Source organism: Orbicella franksi, chromosome 12 (genome assembly GCF_964199315.1).
Source record: "Orbicella franksi chromosome 12, jaOrbFran1.1, whole genome shotgun sequence".
Taxonomy (NCBI): domain Eukaryota; kingdom Metazoa; phylum Cnidaria; class Anthozoa; order Scleractinia; family Merulinidae; genus Orbicella; species Orbicella franksi.
Window position 1 is genome coordinate 26,152,281 of NC_138156.1, and position 14,296 is coordinate 26,166,576.

The 14,296-nt window shown below is 39.5% G+C and overlaps 1 protein-coding gene across 2 annotated transcripts in view; it reads left to right on the forward strand.

The window, feature by feature from the left end:
- Nucleotides 1–14,296, forward strand: part of LOC145464198 (ubiquitin-protein ligase E3B-like) — a 16,257-nt gene continuing 1,961 nt past the window's right edge. The window contains exons 1-30 of one of the 2 annotated variants that reach the window (XM_081448008.1): nt 1–206; nt 500–549; nt 1,388–1,437; nt 1,545–1,609; nt 1,750–1,809; nt 2,536–2,640; nt 2,736–2,783; nt 2,935–2,986; nt 3,529–3,614; nt 3,759–3,841; nt 4,130–4,235; nt 4,591–4,711; nt 5,465–5,499; nt 6,095–6,124; nt 6,342–6,454; nt 7,128–7,264; nt 7,477–7,632; nt 8,432–8,606; nt 9,146–9,267; nt 9,706–9,808; nt 10,342–10,441; nt 10,887–11,009; nt 11,237–11,314; nt 11,800–11,898; nt 12,044–12,157; nt 12,581–12,718; nt 12,920–12,985; nt 13,221–13,279; nt 13,417–13,599; nt 14,028–14,139. In XM_081448008.1, the coding sequence (XP_081304134.1) occupies nt 93–206; nt 500–549; nt 1,388–1,437; nt 1,545–1,609; nt 1,750–1,809; nt 2,536–2,640; nt 2,736–2,783; nt 2,935–2,986; nt 3,529–3,614; nt 3,759–3,841; nt 4,130–4,235; nt 4,591–4,711; nt 5,465–5,499; nt 6,095–6,124; nt 6,342–6,454; nt 7,128–7,264; nt 7,477–7,632; nt 8,432–8,606; nt 9,146–9,267; nt 9,706–9,808; nt 10,342–10,441; nt 10,887–11,009; nt 11,237–11,314; nt 11,800–11,898; nt 12,044–12,157; nt 12,581–12,718; nt 12,920–12,985; nt 13,221–13,279; nt 13,417–13,599; nt 14,028–14,139 (2,883 nt within the window). In that variant the 5' untranslated portion in view covers nt 1–92. The remainder of the gene's footprint in view (nt 207–499; nt 550–1,387; nt 1,438–1,544; nt 1,610–1,749; nt 1,810–2,535; nt 2,641–2,735; nt 2,784–2,934; nt 2,987–3,528; nt 3,615–3,758; nt 3,842–4,129; nt 4,236–4,590; nt 4,712–5,464; nt 5,500–6,094; nt 6,125–6,341; nt 6,455–7,127; nt 7,265–7,476; nt 7,633–8,431; nt 8,607–9,145; nt 9,268–9,705; nt 9,809–10,341; nt 10,442–10,886; nt 11,010–11,236; nt 11,315–11,799; nt 11,899–12,043; nt 12,158–12,580; nt 12,719–12,919; nt 12,986–13,220; nt 13,280–13,416; nt 13,600–14,027; nt 14,140–14,296) is intronic. The other variant, XM_081448009.1, reaches the window with a different exon arrangement.

A 14,296-nucleotide genomic window follows, 5' to 3' on the forward strand; every position in this document is an offset into this window, starting at 1 on the left:
TAGTGTTCTCCTATCAATACATCAGAGAAAAATGGCGGAGTAAACATGACGGCCCGTAGATTGAAACAAATTAACTCAGTTTTTCAATAATAATGTTTGGTAGTAATGATAAGAGAAAAAATGCAGAGTTTGTGGGAAAAGTGCAGGCCGCCCGTCAGCAGCGAGCTGAAGAAAAGGAGCGAGAAAGAGCTGCGATTTGTATTCAGGTGATGATGAAGTTTGACCATCTAATATATTTTTCTGATGGGAATAAACAAACTACGATTTTGAGATTTGTCTTCAGCTGATTGCGGGTTAAGTCATGATTTATGTTGTAACTCTTTGGAGAATTGTTTGATTACGTATTTAATTAAAGAAATTTGCTATTGTAAGTACCTCTTTAATGTTCAAGTGCAAGAGTTTCGTTTTCAACTCAACTCAAGCTTGCTTTTTTGGGGGGGATTTTTAGTTTAATTTAATTATAAACGATATATAAACTTAGATGGTTTGTTTTGTATAGGCATGGGTGAGAAGGTTCCTGTGTATTGCAAGACTAAGAGCTGAAATAAGGTATAGTGAGTTGAATTGCATTCCTGTAAACAATGCAGTACCCCAAATATTTTAAAATGTTCTTGGAAAGAGTATTCAAATAAACAGCTGGCAATATGTAGAATTCGAACATTTCATTAATCCTCTCTTCAATGATGGGAATGCATTTCTTTACAAAGAGGCATTAGCCAAAAGCAAGGGGTACTTATAATAAAGTTGGAAATGAATGGTGCAAATGAACACTCAGAACATTAGTCGAGTAACTTATAAACAAAACCAAGTTTACATCCACTTTGAGGCTTACATTTACAATGGATACTTTCAAAATCACCCAGTGACATGAGTGCAAGATTAAATAGATAAAATTTTAAAACAGATATAAATAGGGAAAACTCAAATAAAATGGTGCAAAATTGTAACAAATAAATGTGGTCAGAGATGGTGGCCTTAAATTTTGTGGAGGAGTGTATTGATAAGTAATCAGATGGGGTCACATGTACTAAAGATATCCGCAGTTGAGTGTTGATCAATACCCTCGATCAACTCTCCATCAACATCTCGATTGAGATGTCAATTGAGTGTTGCATGAGGGTTAATCAAGGGTATCGATCAACACTCAACTGCGGATACCTTTAGTACCCAATTGATCCATACAATGAAAGACTGTTTTAGTCAGTGATAGTTCTTGGCCAGAAACTACACTTATAAATGTCACAGACTGTCTTGCACGATGAATTTCACTGAATGAGATGATCTAGTTTACTCCATACAAAATAAAATCAATTGAAATTTTTGAAGAGCTATTTTTCCATATTGGTAGATTTCTAATATTATTTTAATAACTTCCTTTTCCATGCAGGGATGAATTTGACCAGTTTATTGAACAAAGTGGGACTAAGAAACCTCCAGGTCTGTCTGTAAGATTATTATAAAGTGATACACATTTAACACATGACAATCTTATCTGCCTTTGTTTGACTGATTTCTTCTTTTTTTGCGTTTTGTTTTTGCTACAGCAATTGAAGTATTTCATCTCGTGAGAAAATTTCTTTTCATTTTTCAGTTGAATCATGATGAGAAGGTATGACAACCATGATAGGCTAAATTTCTTCATAAACATTATCCATATTTGAATTCCTTTTGTTAATGAATATTTGGATGTGTGTAATACAAGATTGGCTGTCAAAACCACTGTGCTTTTTTTTAATTTTATGTCTGCAGAGGTTTGAGTCTCTCTCTAGATCTATACTCAGCAGCATGGAGGCACAAAATGAACCCAAGGTCTGCAATAAAATAACTGTGTGATATTAATTAGTGGATTTAATTTATCTCTGATAGTATCTCTCAGATATTAATTATCCATTGTGAATAGCTAGTCAATTAATAGTACTTACAATTCAGGATTGGGAGGCGCGGTGGCCTCATGGTTAGTGCGCTCGTCTCTGGATCGAGCGTTCCGGGTTTGAGCCCTGGCCGGGGACATTGTGTTGTGTTCTTGGGCAAGACACTTTACTCTCACAGTGCCTCTCTCCACCCAGGTGTATAAATGGGTACCGGCGAACTTAATGCTGGGGGTAACCCTGCGATGGACTAGCATCCCATCCAGGGGGGAGTAGAAATACTCCTAGTCGCTTCATGCTACAGAAACCGGGATAAGCTCCGGCCTGATGGGCCACTTGGCTCGTATGCAGACTTTACCTTACAGTTCAGGATTATCATAATTTTCAAGTCTGATTATCATCCCTTCACTATATACAGTACTGACTTATAGTATTTACCCATTTGGATGCGGCAAAACCTTGTCTTGTGCTGAATTGTTCTTCCACAAATCTACAGCAGTGGGACAAATTTCTTGACCTTGCCTTGCACGAACATGACCGAACGAAGTCAGTATTGGTGAACTGCATGCAGGTTCCATATTTTCAGTTGTCAGTGGCTCTGAAATATATAATAAGATATTAAAATAATTATTTCTTTCACTTGACTGTTTGTTTTGTTTTGATTCAGCTATGGTATGTGTCAGTTGTGCTGTCACAAGATCTTCTTCTTCTTTGGCTCCAGCAGCTGAAACATTTGTTACTAATTTGCTGTAAACTTCTTCGGAAACTCAAGGTGACTGAATTATTTTCAATGTGTAAAATTTCTAGAAAGTAAATATAGAACATTCCAGACCTACTGATTGTAACTGCATAGTTATTTTTTTGCAGCCCACTGTTTCCACAGAGGCAAAAAAGATCAGTATTTATTTAAACATGGTAGGTTATCTTCAAAACTTGACTTCTGCAGTGCTGGTAGTATTTATTTAGCTTTTTAATTAACTCATGACAGGCCTGCAGACATTTGCATATTGTATTCGTTTCCTCAAAAATTTAATGTTCCCTGTTGTTATCTCATCCCAATTTGCAGCTCATTATTTTCACTGATTGTGGAAACTGGAAAATTTTCAGCATGAAAGGAGGTAAGAATGTAACACGCTAATTCTAAAGCAAGTAATGACTGGAGGGTACGTATGCGGGTAATCTGTGTACATAGATATTTGGTATGTTAATAGTGAGAGTCGCTCCGAGTTTTCCATCCAGTATCAGGGGTTTCACTAACATTTTCAGCAGAAGGGTAACTGGTTTTCAAAGGCAGGCAAAACTAACAGCTCGATAGTCAAACCGGAGGGGCAAAATCATCATTGCAGCTGGTCAATTTGCCCAACCGCTGCTGCAGCATTCTTTTTTTTCCTTTGTTCTTCTCCGTGGTCTTCTGGGTTGACCTCCTCTCCCTGTCCTCTCTGGTCTCCCAGTGCAGTTCTAAAATACCTGTGCACAGCAGTTTTTCCTTTTGTGTTAAAATAAAAGGTAGATCTATATAAATTTTCAATTGGAAATTGATATATCTATGATTTGATTCAATACTTTTGTGGATCACTTTTACTCCCTCAAAGTAAAGACTTTTTTTATATTATCAAATAATAATTATTTCAATGTTTAATTACTTGATCTGCTTTTCTAGGAGAGGCATTGCGTCCAAGCTTACAACAACTTTGTGCTAATGTTCTGGGACATTTGAACACTAAAGGATTCTATCCATCACTTAGGGTATTCATTTATAAGCATATCGACAGTAAATGCATGTCTTGAAAAGATTAATATATCGTTGAGGATTTTTGCTAAGCACAATATCTTCAAAGACAAACCTTTTTGCCAACTGAATGAGTAGAGGTTGTCTTGTCTTGTTTGAAGGATTTACTGATGGCTGGGCTGGCCCGTAGTGAACCTTCCCTCAAGTCAGCTACGTTCATGGCTGTTATCACTTTGGCTCTGAGGTAAAATCGTTGCCTATCATATAACTCTTAAATAATTTTGAACATTCAACAGTTTAAAGTGTTATTAAAATGAGTGTTGTTTGCTTGATAGGAAATTCTTACCTGGAAAAAGGCTAGAATTAGCCTATGTTGGACTAACATCCCATCCAGGGGGGAGTGACGACACTATTGTTATTGTTATCATTACTGTTATTGCTAATCAGTTATACTGTTATTGCTATCATTATCATTGTTGTTATTGTCTACATTTCATTTTTACTTGTCCTGTTCATATCAAATTTCTTTCAGGCCCCTGATTCTCAGCAACTTTTCCGATAATCTCAGCAGCTTATTTATACTCAACATTCTCTCTGTTCCTGGTCTTATCCTGCATCTTTCCTCGGTTGCACCTGATGTAAGTCTTGTTACCTTTCCCTAAACATTTTCTAGAAAGCAGAGACAGCCAAAGGTTTTCATGAATAATTTCAGAGCATTTTTGAAGACATTCAACTAGGATTGATAAATATAGAGTTTTAAAGTATGAAATTACATTTCAACATGTTTTTCTAGACCCAGATAATGAATGGAAGGTATGAATTATATTCTTGACGGTCATCTTTAAAGAGTCTGAAGATTTGACCATATAGATTTATTACAAGGCCGTTCATACTGTAGCTCTTTGCCCACATCGGGGGCCTACAGTACTAAAGGTAATATTCTAAATGAAGGACATGTCACATGTCTCTTATTTTCTTTGCTTTCCTCTGCAGGGTTTAAAACCCCTGAAAAGCCATGGCATCTATGAAAAAGTTTTATCATTTCTCCAGCAAGACCAGAGCAGTAGAATTGTTCTGAACTCCTTAGAATGTAGCTATACACTTTGTCTTTTAGGTGAGTTTATTGGGATGGTGTAGAACTCACTAGCTCATGTGATAGTGCTTGAGAAAATTTGATTTATTGGCAGTTCAGTTCACCATTTGTTTAGTTAACTACTTATTAACTGACAGAGAGGTCTTTAAAGGAATCTCAAACTGAGACCTTACCATATTGACCTGGCAATAGCGAGGTCAGTATGGCAAGGCTGAGGTTTGAGATTTTCCCATAAAAACCAAATGTTTGAGGTTAATAAGTAGTTTATCATATCAAAATGGCTTTTTGCTTGGTTTTTACAGGCCCATAATTGGTTTAATATGAGCATTACACAGGAGAATGATGCCCTGGCTAGTATTAGCCAATCAGAACGTGCGTAATATAAGCTACAAACACAAGTCATGTAATAATGGACTGTTAAGCATATGACCAAGTGTCATCAATAGCCATTGGTATGCGACTTAAGAATCAACAACACTCTTGAAAAGGATCAGAAAACTTGTTTGCAAGTGTGTTGGTCTGACATTATCTGGGGTGTAAAAAATTTATAGTATGATTGGAATAGTGTTGATAATTGCCAAAATGTCTGGATAATAATTATTGAGGTCTAGATAGTTATTGCTCTTTCACTGCACCTTGAGCAGTCAAAGCAGCCTATGGTGTCTTGTCATGCTTGGCAGTGTACACCAACATCAACAGTGTTACGAACAGTGTGAGTCCACTTCCCAATATACGCTGATCAATACATTAAAAATCATGTTTCTTTGTTCACAGCCAATTTGTTAGAACTCTCTCAACTAGATGAAGAGGTGAGTGTGGTGTATTTTAAAGATAATGATAAGTTGAAAACATTTTGAAATTCCAAATGAAACAAGTTCATAATTCAAGCAGTTCTCTAACAACTATGGTTGTATGGTGGAGGCATGGTCCTAATTATTGTCAGCACACTGGACTCCAGATTGAGTAATCTGGGTTCAAGCCCTGGCTGGGGTCATTGTGTGCACATCGTGTTCCTGGACTCTTAACCCTCACAGTACATCCCTCCATCCAGGCATGTAATTTCAAAATGGGTAGCAGTGAATTTTTTGTTGGGGCTAGCCCTGCAATGGACTAATATTCCATGGCATCCAGGGTGGAGTGATAATACTGCTAGTCATTTAGTGCTTCAGAAACTGGGATAAGCCACAGCTTTACGGGCCACTTGGTTCATTGCAGACTCTACCTACCTACTTACCTCTAATAAATTACTATCATCAAAAATGAAAACCAAACTACAGTAGAATCACCTGACCAATCATGGCGATTATCAATAACACCATGAGCCAATCAGAACTGTAAGCAGAGACATGCACGCTGTATGGCAAAATGTTTTAGTGTTCATTTTATGGTCAATTTCTCTCTTAGGTTTTCAAAGAGAAGTTATCAGATTTTGTGGTAAGTACTAAATTGTCTTTCCAAGCAAGCAAATACCTTTTCCTGCTCAGGAATTATCCCATCTTCAAGATGCATAATTTTTAAATGCAAAGTTCCTTAGTAACAGAGTGGTTAAACTATTTTCTGATTGAACAATGAATCTCGGCTATAAATGTCATTTACCATGATCATTGTCATGTCAAGCCTTTAAGATCCTCCAATGTTTTTTTTTTTCTAGGAAGTTGTAACAAAATTGCTCAGTTACTGCCAATCGTACATTGCTAAGAAGCAGTCCAATCTTACCAACTGGCATCCTATATTAGGATGGTTCAAACAACCCTCAGATGAAAGGTGAGTCATTCCACATCTAGCTGCAAATGAAGACTTCCATCCAGGGGGCATGGGATGGTGAGCTTAGGGATTGGGGAGTGGTCTGTGGGTAGATGGCCTCAACTTTACTTAAAGATAATCTTACTGGCAGAAAGCACAATGTATTTGCATACATGATAAGCTCTGTTTTATGTATGGGCTTGCTAGCATAAAGCCCTGGTCATTAGCTGACTCACAAGTAGTTGCGAGTAGCCTCAAGTTGAACTTGCGTAGAGACTTGCATTGGGTGGCCAAATGGACTCGCAGGTTTCCTTGCCGGTACATGCAAATCACAAAAAAGCATTTCAAGGCTACATATCACGTTTTCATTGACTATTGGGTTGTTCTAACAACGAGTGGATGTCACTCAACTTGCGCTGACTTAAGTTGGGTGCCAAATGGTGAAAAACTTGCGTCCACTTACATGCAAATTTGATCTTGACCAAAGTGAGCGCAAGTCAACGCAAGTGCCCGCAAGGCCTGGCCAAAAGGAGTCCCAAGTAGACCCAATTTTTCAACTTGCATCTACTTGCGAGTCCATTTGGCCAGAGCTTAATGAGAATGATCTGACAAGATTCTTTGCTTACAGATAAATGTACACACACACATATATTTTTTTTATAATCTAGAAATTGATTTTTTTTTTTGTCGGTAGGCTAAATAATTCCATTCCTCATGTGAGAAAGCAGCTGCAGTCATTGTGGAGACGGAGAGCAGTGAATCTCTTGTTTGAAGATCTCTTGATTATCAGCGAGTCTGAAAACAGTGAACTGAAGAACAAGGATGATAAAGGTTTGTTCAAGTAACACAACATGACTTTGTAAGTCTTACAGTCAGTAATTTTTGGAAAGTTTAAATCTAACTTAGATAAAAAATAACTCACCAATAATAATTGATGTTGTGGAACAATACTTGTCAAATGTCAGAAAACCGTTGGCAAGTTCGGATGGCTTATGATGGCGAAGACTGAAGAGGATTGCAATTATTGGATTATCTTGTTCCAGGTAATAAGAAACCGTGGTCTCGTATAAGCAGAGGTCGATCCAGATCCGGACAGTCCAGTTTATCCAGTTCACAGTCTGACGTCATTTTGAAGGCTTGCGTCATGTATCAAACTGTGTTGTCGACATTCTCTCAGATCAAGCTGGATATTTTGACAGGTTTGTAAATGCTACTTACAAAAGTGTCTTCTTAACGTTACATGCCACCCCTGAAGAGATTCCACTTGATCTTATACAGTCGAACGTTCACTAACGGCCACCTCTCCACAACGACCATCACTACAACGACCATCTCTCTACAACTCAGTGCCAGTATTTTTTGTCCCGGCAGGCGGTCCATACATTCACTCTTATTTTAACCTCAGGCTCTCTACAATGGGCACCTCTCCACAACGGCAATGGCCACACGTGCGCGTCCCAAATGCCAAAATAACCTGCCCATAACGGCTAATAAATCAACGACTGACGAACGGTGCACACAAAATGCCATTTTTCATTGACGAAAATGACGGTGACGAAAATTGATCTGTACTGCGTGTCGTTGGTCTCTGTTTCTGTTCAGTATGTTGATTGTGTCATGTATTAGCATGCTAAAATAAGCATTTTTAAAGGTAGAATTATTGCACCCGCGAAAAAAATACAGGTGACATATTACACCCCTACCACCCCATAGCAGCGACCTCTGTACAATGGTCGCTTTCCTCTGTCCCCAAGGTAGCCGTTGTGGAGACGTTCGACTGTATTTATACCACATACATTAGTGGCAGCTGCAAATGGTGAGAGAAGACTGGGGAGAAGACAAAATTCTCCCCAATATTTAGGGGTTGAGCTTTTATGAGCATTCTTTAGATTCTTTTTCGAGGTTAGACAGAATGGATAGGAGAAAAGTAGTGAGAGATAGGCAAGGTCATTCAACATAGCAGATCATGGGTTGTTTCTCTTAAATCTCCCTCTGCAGGGTTGAGTTATCAAGAAGGATTCGTTGTACGGCTTTGGAAGTTTTTCGAGTCGTTTGGTTCAGATGACAGCCCGGATGCTCGACTGTCTAGTCTGGAGAAGACGGGCTTGTTTAACAGCTGTGAACTTCAAGCATCTCTTGTACTCTTCTGTGACTGCTGCAGTCACTTGATGCCGTGAGTAACTGTCTATGAAACACAGCTATTTCTTTTAAACTATAGAGCAGTTTTCACTTGAGTGTCGAAAAGAAATAACTTTGGACGGGAGATTTCCGGAAATTTGTTTTTCGCAAATTCAGGAGTACTTCCAGAGGCACTCCTCCTTTTCAGTTTAGAAAAAATGGCAGAGCCCCGTTCCATTTACACGTTTTTGTAGCTTCCAGTACGCTTCGAGGACAAGCGTGCAGTCTTTGTTGATAACGTGAATGATAAGTGGTAGGTTGGTAGGCTGACTGTGCAAATCTCCGGCTTAAGCTTAACAAGCACCCGATACATCAGATTTCTTCCTTGCCGAGTATCCTGTCTCCCAAAAGAATTGGTATTCAATAATTTTCTTTGACCCAAAATCTGTGTTTCAAATTAGCTCTAGGTGGAAAAGCTTTCAGATGAGAATGACTCGAGTTTCACCCCTGTCGATTAAAGGTAGTTAACTCGAGAATAACCTATTGAAGCGGACAGGTCGTGAAAATGAAGGAGCATTTTTATTTCTTCCGTAGCATTGTTGATGACTCTGAGATGTATGAACAGCAAAAACCCTTCCGCTTAGACGAGCTGGTCAGAATTTCTGCCTTCCTCAATAACTTGGTCTTCAAAATGCTGTGGAATGAAATGGTAGATGGTAAGAACACAATGGCCCGAGGATTTCCCGACTGTTGTCGACCAACCAAAAATGAGCACGAGCACTTCGAGAGTTTTCCGAAAAGATAAGATAAGATAAGATAATTTATTTCATGTCAAATTACACAGGAGGTGGTCTGTCAGTCCCCCGAGCCAGAGGCTTATGATAAAAGTGTTTGGAAATTGCAGGCTCAGTTCATTCTCGGACACACGATTCCGGCGGAACGGACTCTTATCCCAGATTGAGTTTTTTCTTGATAAGCTTTTTTTCCCTTCTGTCAGCAGAATACCTTGCTTAGTTCTTGCTTTCAAATCTTGACATTTGCAATTTTTCCTAAGTTAGTTCCTCGTGGGAAGATTCATTTCACTTCCTACTACTTGCTATAGTCAAAAGATTGTTTTTTCCTAACCCTGTAATATTTGCATGGCGTAATTTCAGAAACCAGAGAACAAATGTTGAACTCAGCTTACACACTGTTGATGATACTGTACGACAGAGACTGCAGACGGACGTTCACCACTCAAGATCACTGGCTTGTTAGGTGAATGATAGTTATCTATCTTAAAAAAAAGTAAAAAATAAAATAAATAATACCTGTCCCTTGAAATGCCAAATTAGAACGAAATGTTGGAGACTATAATTATTACAGGGTTATACGTGACTACGTCAATTCGCGCTGAGTACCCTGGGAAGAAATCCCCTTTCTTTTCCCGAGACCTCCCCTGCCATTGTAAAAACATACCCCGCGCAATATTGAGTCTATGTTTGTGAGATGTCGTGTAATTAAAGATCATAAAAGACTTCAAAGTAGGTCAAATATATCGAAGTCACCGACCAATTACACTCCCCTCCCCCACTACCCCTCGTCGGGTCTTGTCACGTGGTACGTTTCCAATGACTCCATGATTGCCCTGCATACAAGGACAGCACATCCTGTAGATGGTGGTGGATTTGTGATCACGAAGTTGTTTCTCGCTTCTAACAAAGGTGCAGTTCTTGTAAAGCTGCTGAGTTTGCACAGTATGTGGTTGTAATTCTTCCTGCTTTAAAGTCTTACCCTTCATTGCACCGCAGGAGTGTTAAGACTAGTACAGTTGTATCAGAGCTTGACAAGCGAAAGAAAGGAGCCTTGATGGTGATCCAGAAAGTGCCGCATGTGTTACCACACAGAGAGGTAAGTTGCTAAGGACCTCGAGCATGGTTCCTTTATTCCGCTTCCTCAAACGCCCTTTAAAATCCTCTTTGATTTCGCAGATTTTCGTCCACGTTCAACTGAACTTAGTCAGTGTGGGACCATTTGAAACTGTGTACAATGCTCTGCTTGCGGGCAACGTTTAAGTTTCAATTCTGTTTTGTTTCAAAACTGTTTTAGCCTCGGAATAAAAATACGGAAATCGGGCATCATCGAACCGAGCGATCATCATTGGCTATGTCGGGCCTCCAATTCGTTCTAGTTGTGAAGCTGCGAGTAAAATCGACTTGAGGGGAAGATGCACTCTCGGCCATTCTTCCCTCACTCGGCTTTTGCTGCTCACTAGGAAAACTGCTATCAATATAGGTCCTTTCTGTAAGACGAGTTTCTATTTTCTTTTCTACGGTACATTTTTTTGTTTCGTTAGAGAGTTCAGTTGTTCAGGAAGCTGGTCGCCAAAGATAAAGAAGAACTTGGCATAACACGTCCGTCAGATGACTTTCTTCCGCATGGAACACTAATTACTGTTCAACGCACAAGATTGTTGGAGGTGAAGGACGTTTCGTTACATCTTACATCTTAGTCCTGCGCCAAGAGTTTAATAAATGTTGTTGGCGGATTTCTGTCAAAATTATGTGGGAATACCACGAACTGTTATTAATAACTTCTTGCTCTTTCTTTCTTTTGTTTTATTTTCATTATTTTACATTCAGCTTTCAGCAGTTGGTGCCCACTCAGATTGGTAACGATTATTGCCTTTTTCTTCATAATCAACAGGATGGTTATGAGCAGTTATCGTTACTTCCAGCTCGCACTTTCAAAGGACTTATTCGTGTCAGGTTCATTAATGAACAGGTTGGTGCCATGTTTATTTAGAATGGCTCTTTTTCATCAGCGTTTACTACGGTTAAATGTTATGTTAAAAGTGATTTTGAGACCAGGGTTTCGTGTATGTAATATTTTTCTCGTTGCATTCAGTTTGCCGGTGCAATTGTTTTGTTATTGTTTTGTGGATGTCCATCAAAAAAAATAAACAAATCACTTTATTTAAGTGTCCAAGTGTTTAGCACTGCTGTACTAATTGTGGACACTGAAATAAGCAAACGAATGTTGTAAATTAAAGAGAAACTTGTTAAAAATCCAAACTGGCAGGAGACTGACCAGTTGGCTATTAACAAAGCATGGAGGAGTTGAATCTGGGACCACCAAACACAAATCCATCAGGGAGGAGGATTTGAAGTCGGGATATCCGGATTACAAATCCAGCGCCCTAACCACTAGGCCACGCCGCCTCTCATTCTCAATCAGTAAATATTAGTAAATGCTTTCTAATGATTTAGGGTCTGTCTGAAGCCGGTATTGACCAGGACGGTGTGTTTAAAGAATTCTTAGAGGAGGTCGTCAAGAAAGGCTTTGACCCATCGCTTGGCTTATTCAAGGTAAGGAGCTGTTAGCAGTGATGTTATTCTGTGGCACAGATGGTGATATTGTCTTGATGTACCGCCAAATTCTCCAAACTACCCAAAGAAGAAATGTATGGGAATAAGTAGGGAGAATTTACATTTTGATTGCGTTAATTTTCAGATGACAAGTGGGGAGGAAGAACGACTGTTTCCATCATCCACCTCCTGCATTCACAACAACCACTTGAAATTGTTCGAGTTCCTGGGGAAAGTGTTGGGCAAAGCATTGTATGAGGTGTGTAGATCATTTTTTTTATATAAATCACTGCACTGAAAACATTCATTTTTCTTCCATCCGAGGCTTGTATCGAAGATGCAGTCTAGAAAGGTTCAGTTGTTTTGAGGGCGCAAGAAAAGCGGAAAATCGTTGGAGAAAAATCGGTGAAAGTGACCGGACAGTCAAATCTTGTAACGAACTACTTTTTAACATTAATTCAAAAATGTCGTGTGATAAAGCTGGTCTTAAGCAGGCTCTACATACGTACATACATAAAACGTTATTTTATCTCAGATTCTGAGCTCTAACGTTACAGAACTCAGCACGAGATTTTTATCAGGTGTTTGTAAAAACTTGCAATTTTCCCTTTCTTTCTGGAAAGTGAAAGTTTCATTACATATTACATAACACAATGTTTCTTGTTTTGTTCATTATTTTCAGGGCATGGTAGTTGAAGTGCCCTTTGCACCGTTTTTCCTAAATCACGTTCTTGGTCGTCAACACAGCAGTCTGTACAGCTCAATAGACGAGCTGCCTTCTTTAGACCAGTCACTTTACAAGAGTTTGTGCTTCATCAAGGTTGGTCACTTCTCGACGTTACATTTTGTCTTTGTAAAGGACGGCGGTTATAGACTTGACGATGATGTTCCGATGAAATGTGAAGACTGGAAAGAATAAACCTTCCAAACTAAATATTATAGGGACCTTGTCTTTGCCTTTGTTTTATGCGGTTTGTTTCAGTACTAAAACAATGCTGTTCTTCTTTTTTCTTTCTCTCAGCATTACGACGGTGATATTAGAGATCTTGAACTGACGTTTTCCTTCGATGAGGATGTTCTTGGCAAGGTTAGAATTGAACTCTTTTTCTTGAAGTTAAGCTCAACTTAGTCTCATCCCACCGCAGCCCGCTTTCTCCATGTGGAGTCTGAGTAGTACTAATCCCTGGTTCATTTCTAGCCGCTGATATATGGTCTGACATATGGCCGAGAGTTAACTGAGTTGTCTGCGACGAAGACTTGGGTACACTGTTCGTCGTCTTGTTATTAATATGCTGTGCTGTAAATTCTGTCCTATGTTTTAGGTTGTCACTCATCAGCTCATGTCAGGCGGGAATGTAATTCACGTCACTAACGACAACAAGTAAGTCTTGCTCCTTTTTTCCATTCATTTTTCACGACCTGAGGCTTAAATTATCCTTACCACCCTTATCGTGAGAATCGACCAGAAGACACTCCTCCTTTCCCCTTACATGACATGTTATTTTCATTCCCACACAGGATCAGTTATGTTCATTTAATGGCGCACTACCGCATGTGTGTCCAGATCAGGGAACAGACGGCCGCCTTCATACGGGGCTTTAAGTCCATCGTGCGACATGATTGGCTGCAGATGTTTTCTGGTCCAGAGCTTCAGAGACTCATTTCTGGCGACAGTGCCGCCATGGATCTCAGCGACTTGAGGTAAAGTTAACCGCAAGTGTAATTCATTGGGAGGTGGGAGTTGGGGTTTGGAGACAGGGGGTGGGCTAGGATTAGGAGCCTGTCATTAGAAGGGGTGGAAAGCGAAATTACTAAAATGGTGTGAACGGGTCAAGAACGAGAAAAATCGCAAGGTTGCGCAGTAATTGCGTAAAACAAAAGAGGGGAATGAAAGTTAAGGAATAAGGGAAGTTTAGACCTCTCCCCGCCCCCTCCTTCCACTTTTCCACACCTCACAATTTCTTTCTCTTGAAGCGAAGCTTAAATCGGAACTTAAACGGCTTCTTAGGATGCCTTCCACTCCCGCCTTGAAACTAAGAAACTCTTGTTTCACCCCACCAGGGTCCTACTTTCCAGTTTCATCATTTATTTACGAATCTAACTGTTTCGTTCTTCTTTGAACCCCATAGACGTCACACACGATATTACGGCGGTTACCATAGCAATCACAGAGTAGTTAATTGGTTGTGGGATGTACTGGAAAAAGAGTTCAGTGAAGAAGAGAAATCCAGATTTCTTAAGGTACCATGTCCTATTTTGATATGTCCGACACTTCGACTATATCTGCCTGCCTTTTATGAACTTGTCAAAAGTTGTGACCATTCTCTGTCGAGGAGAGGACCCATTGTACTGTTGCTCAACGTTTTCCCGCGTTAATTAGGAGTAATACGAACACAAA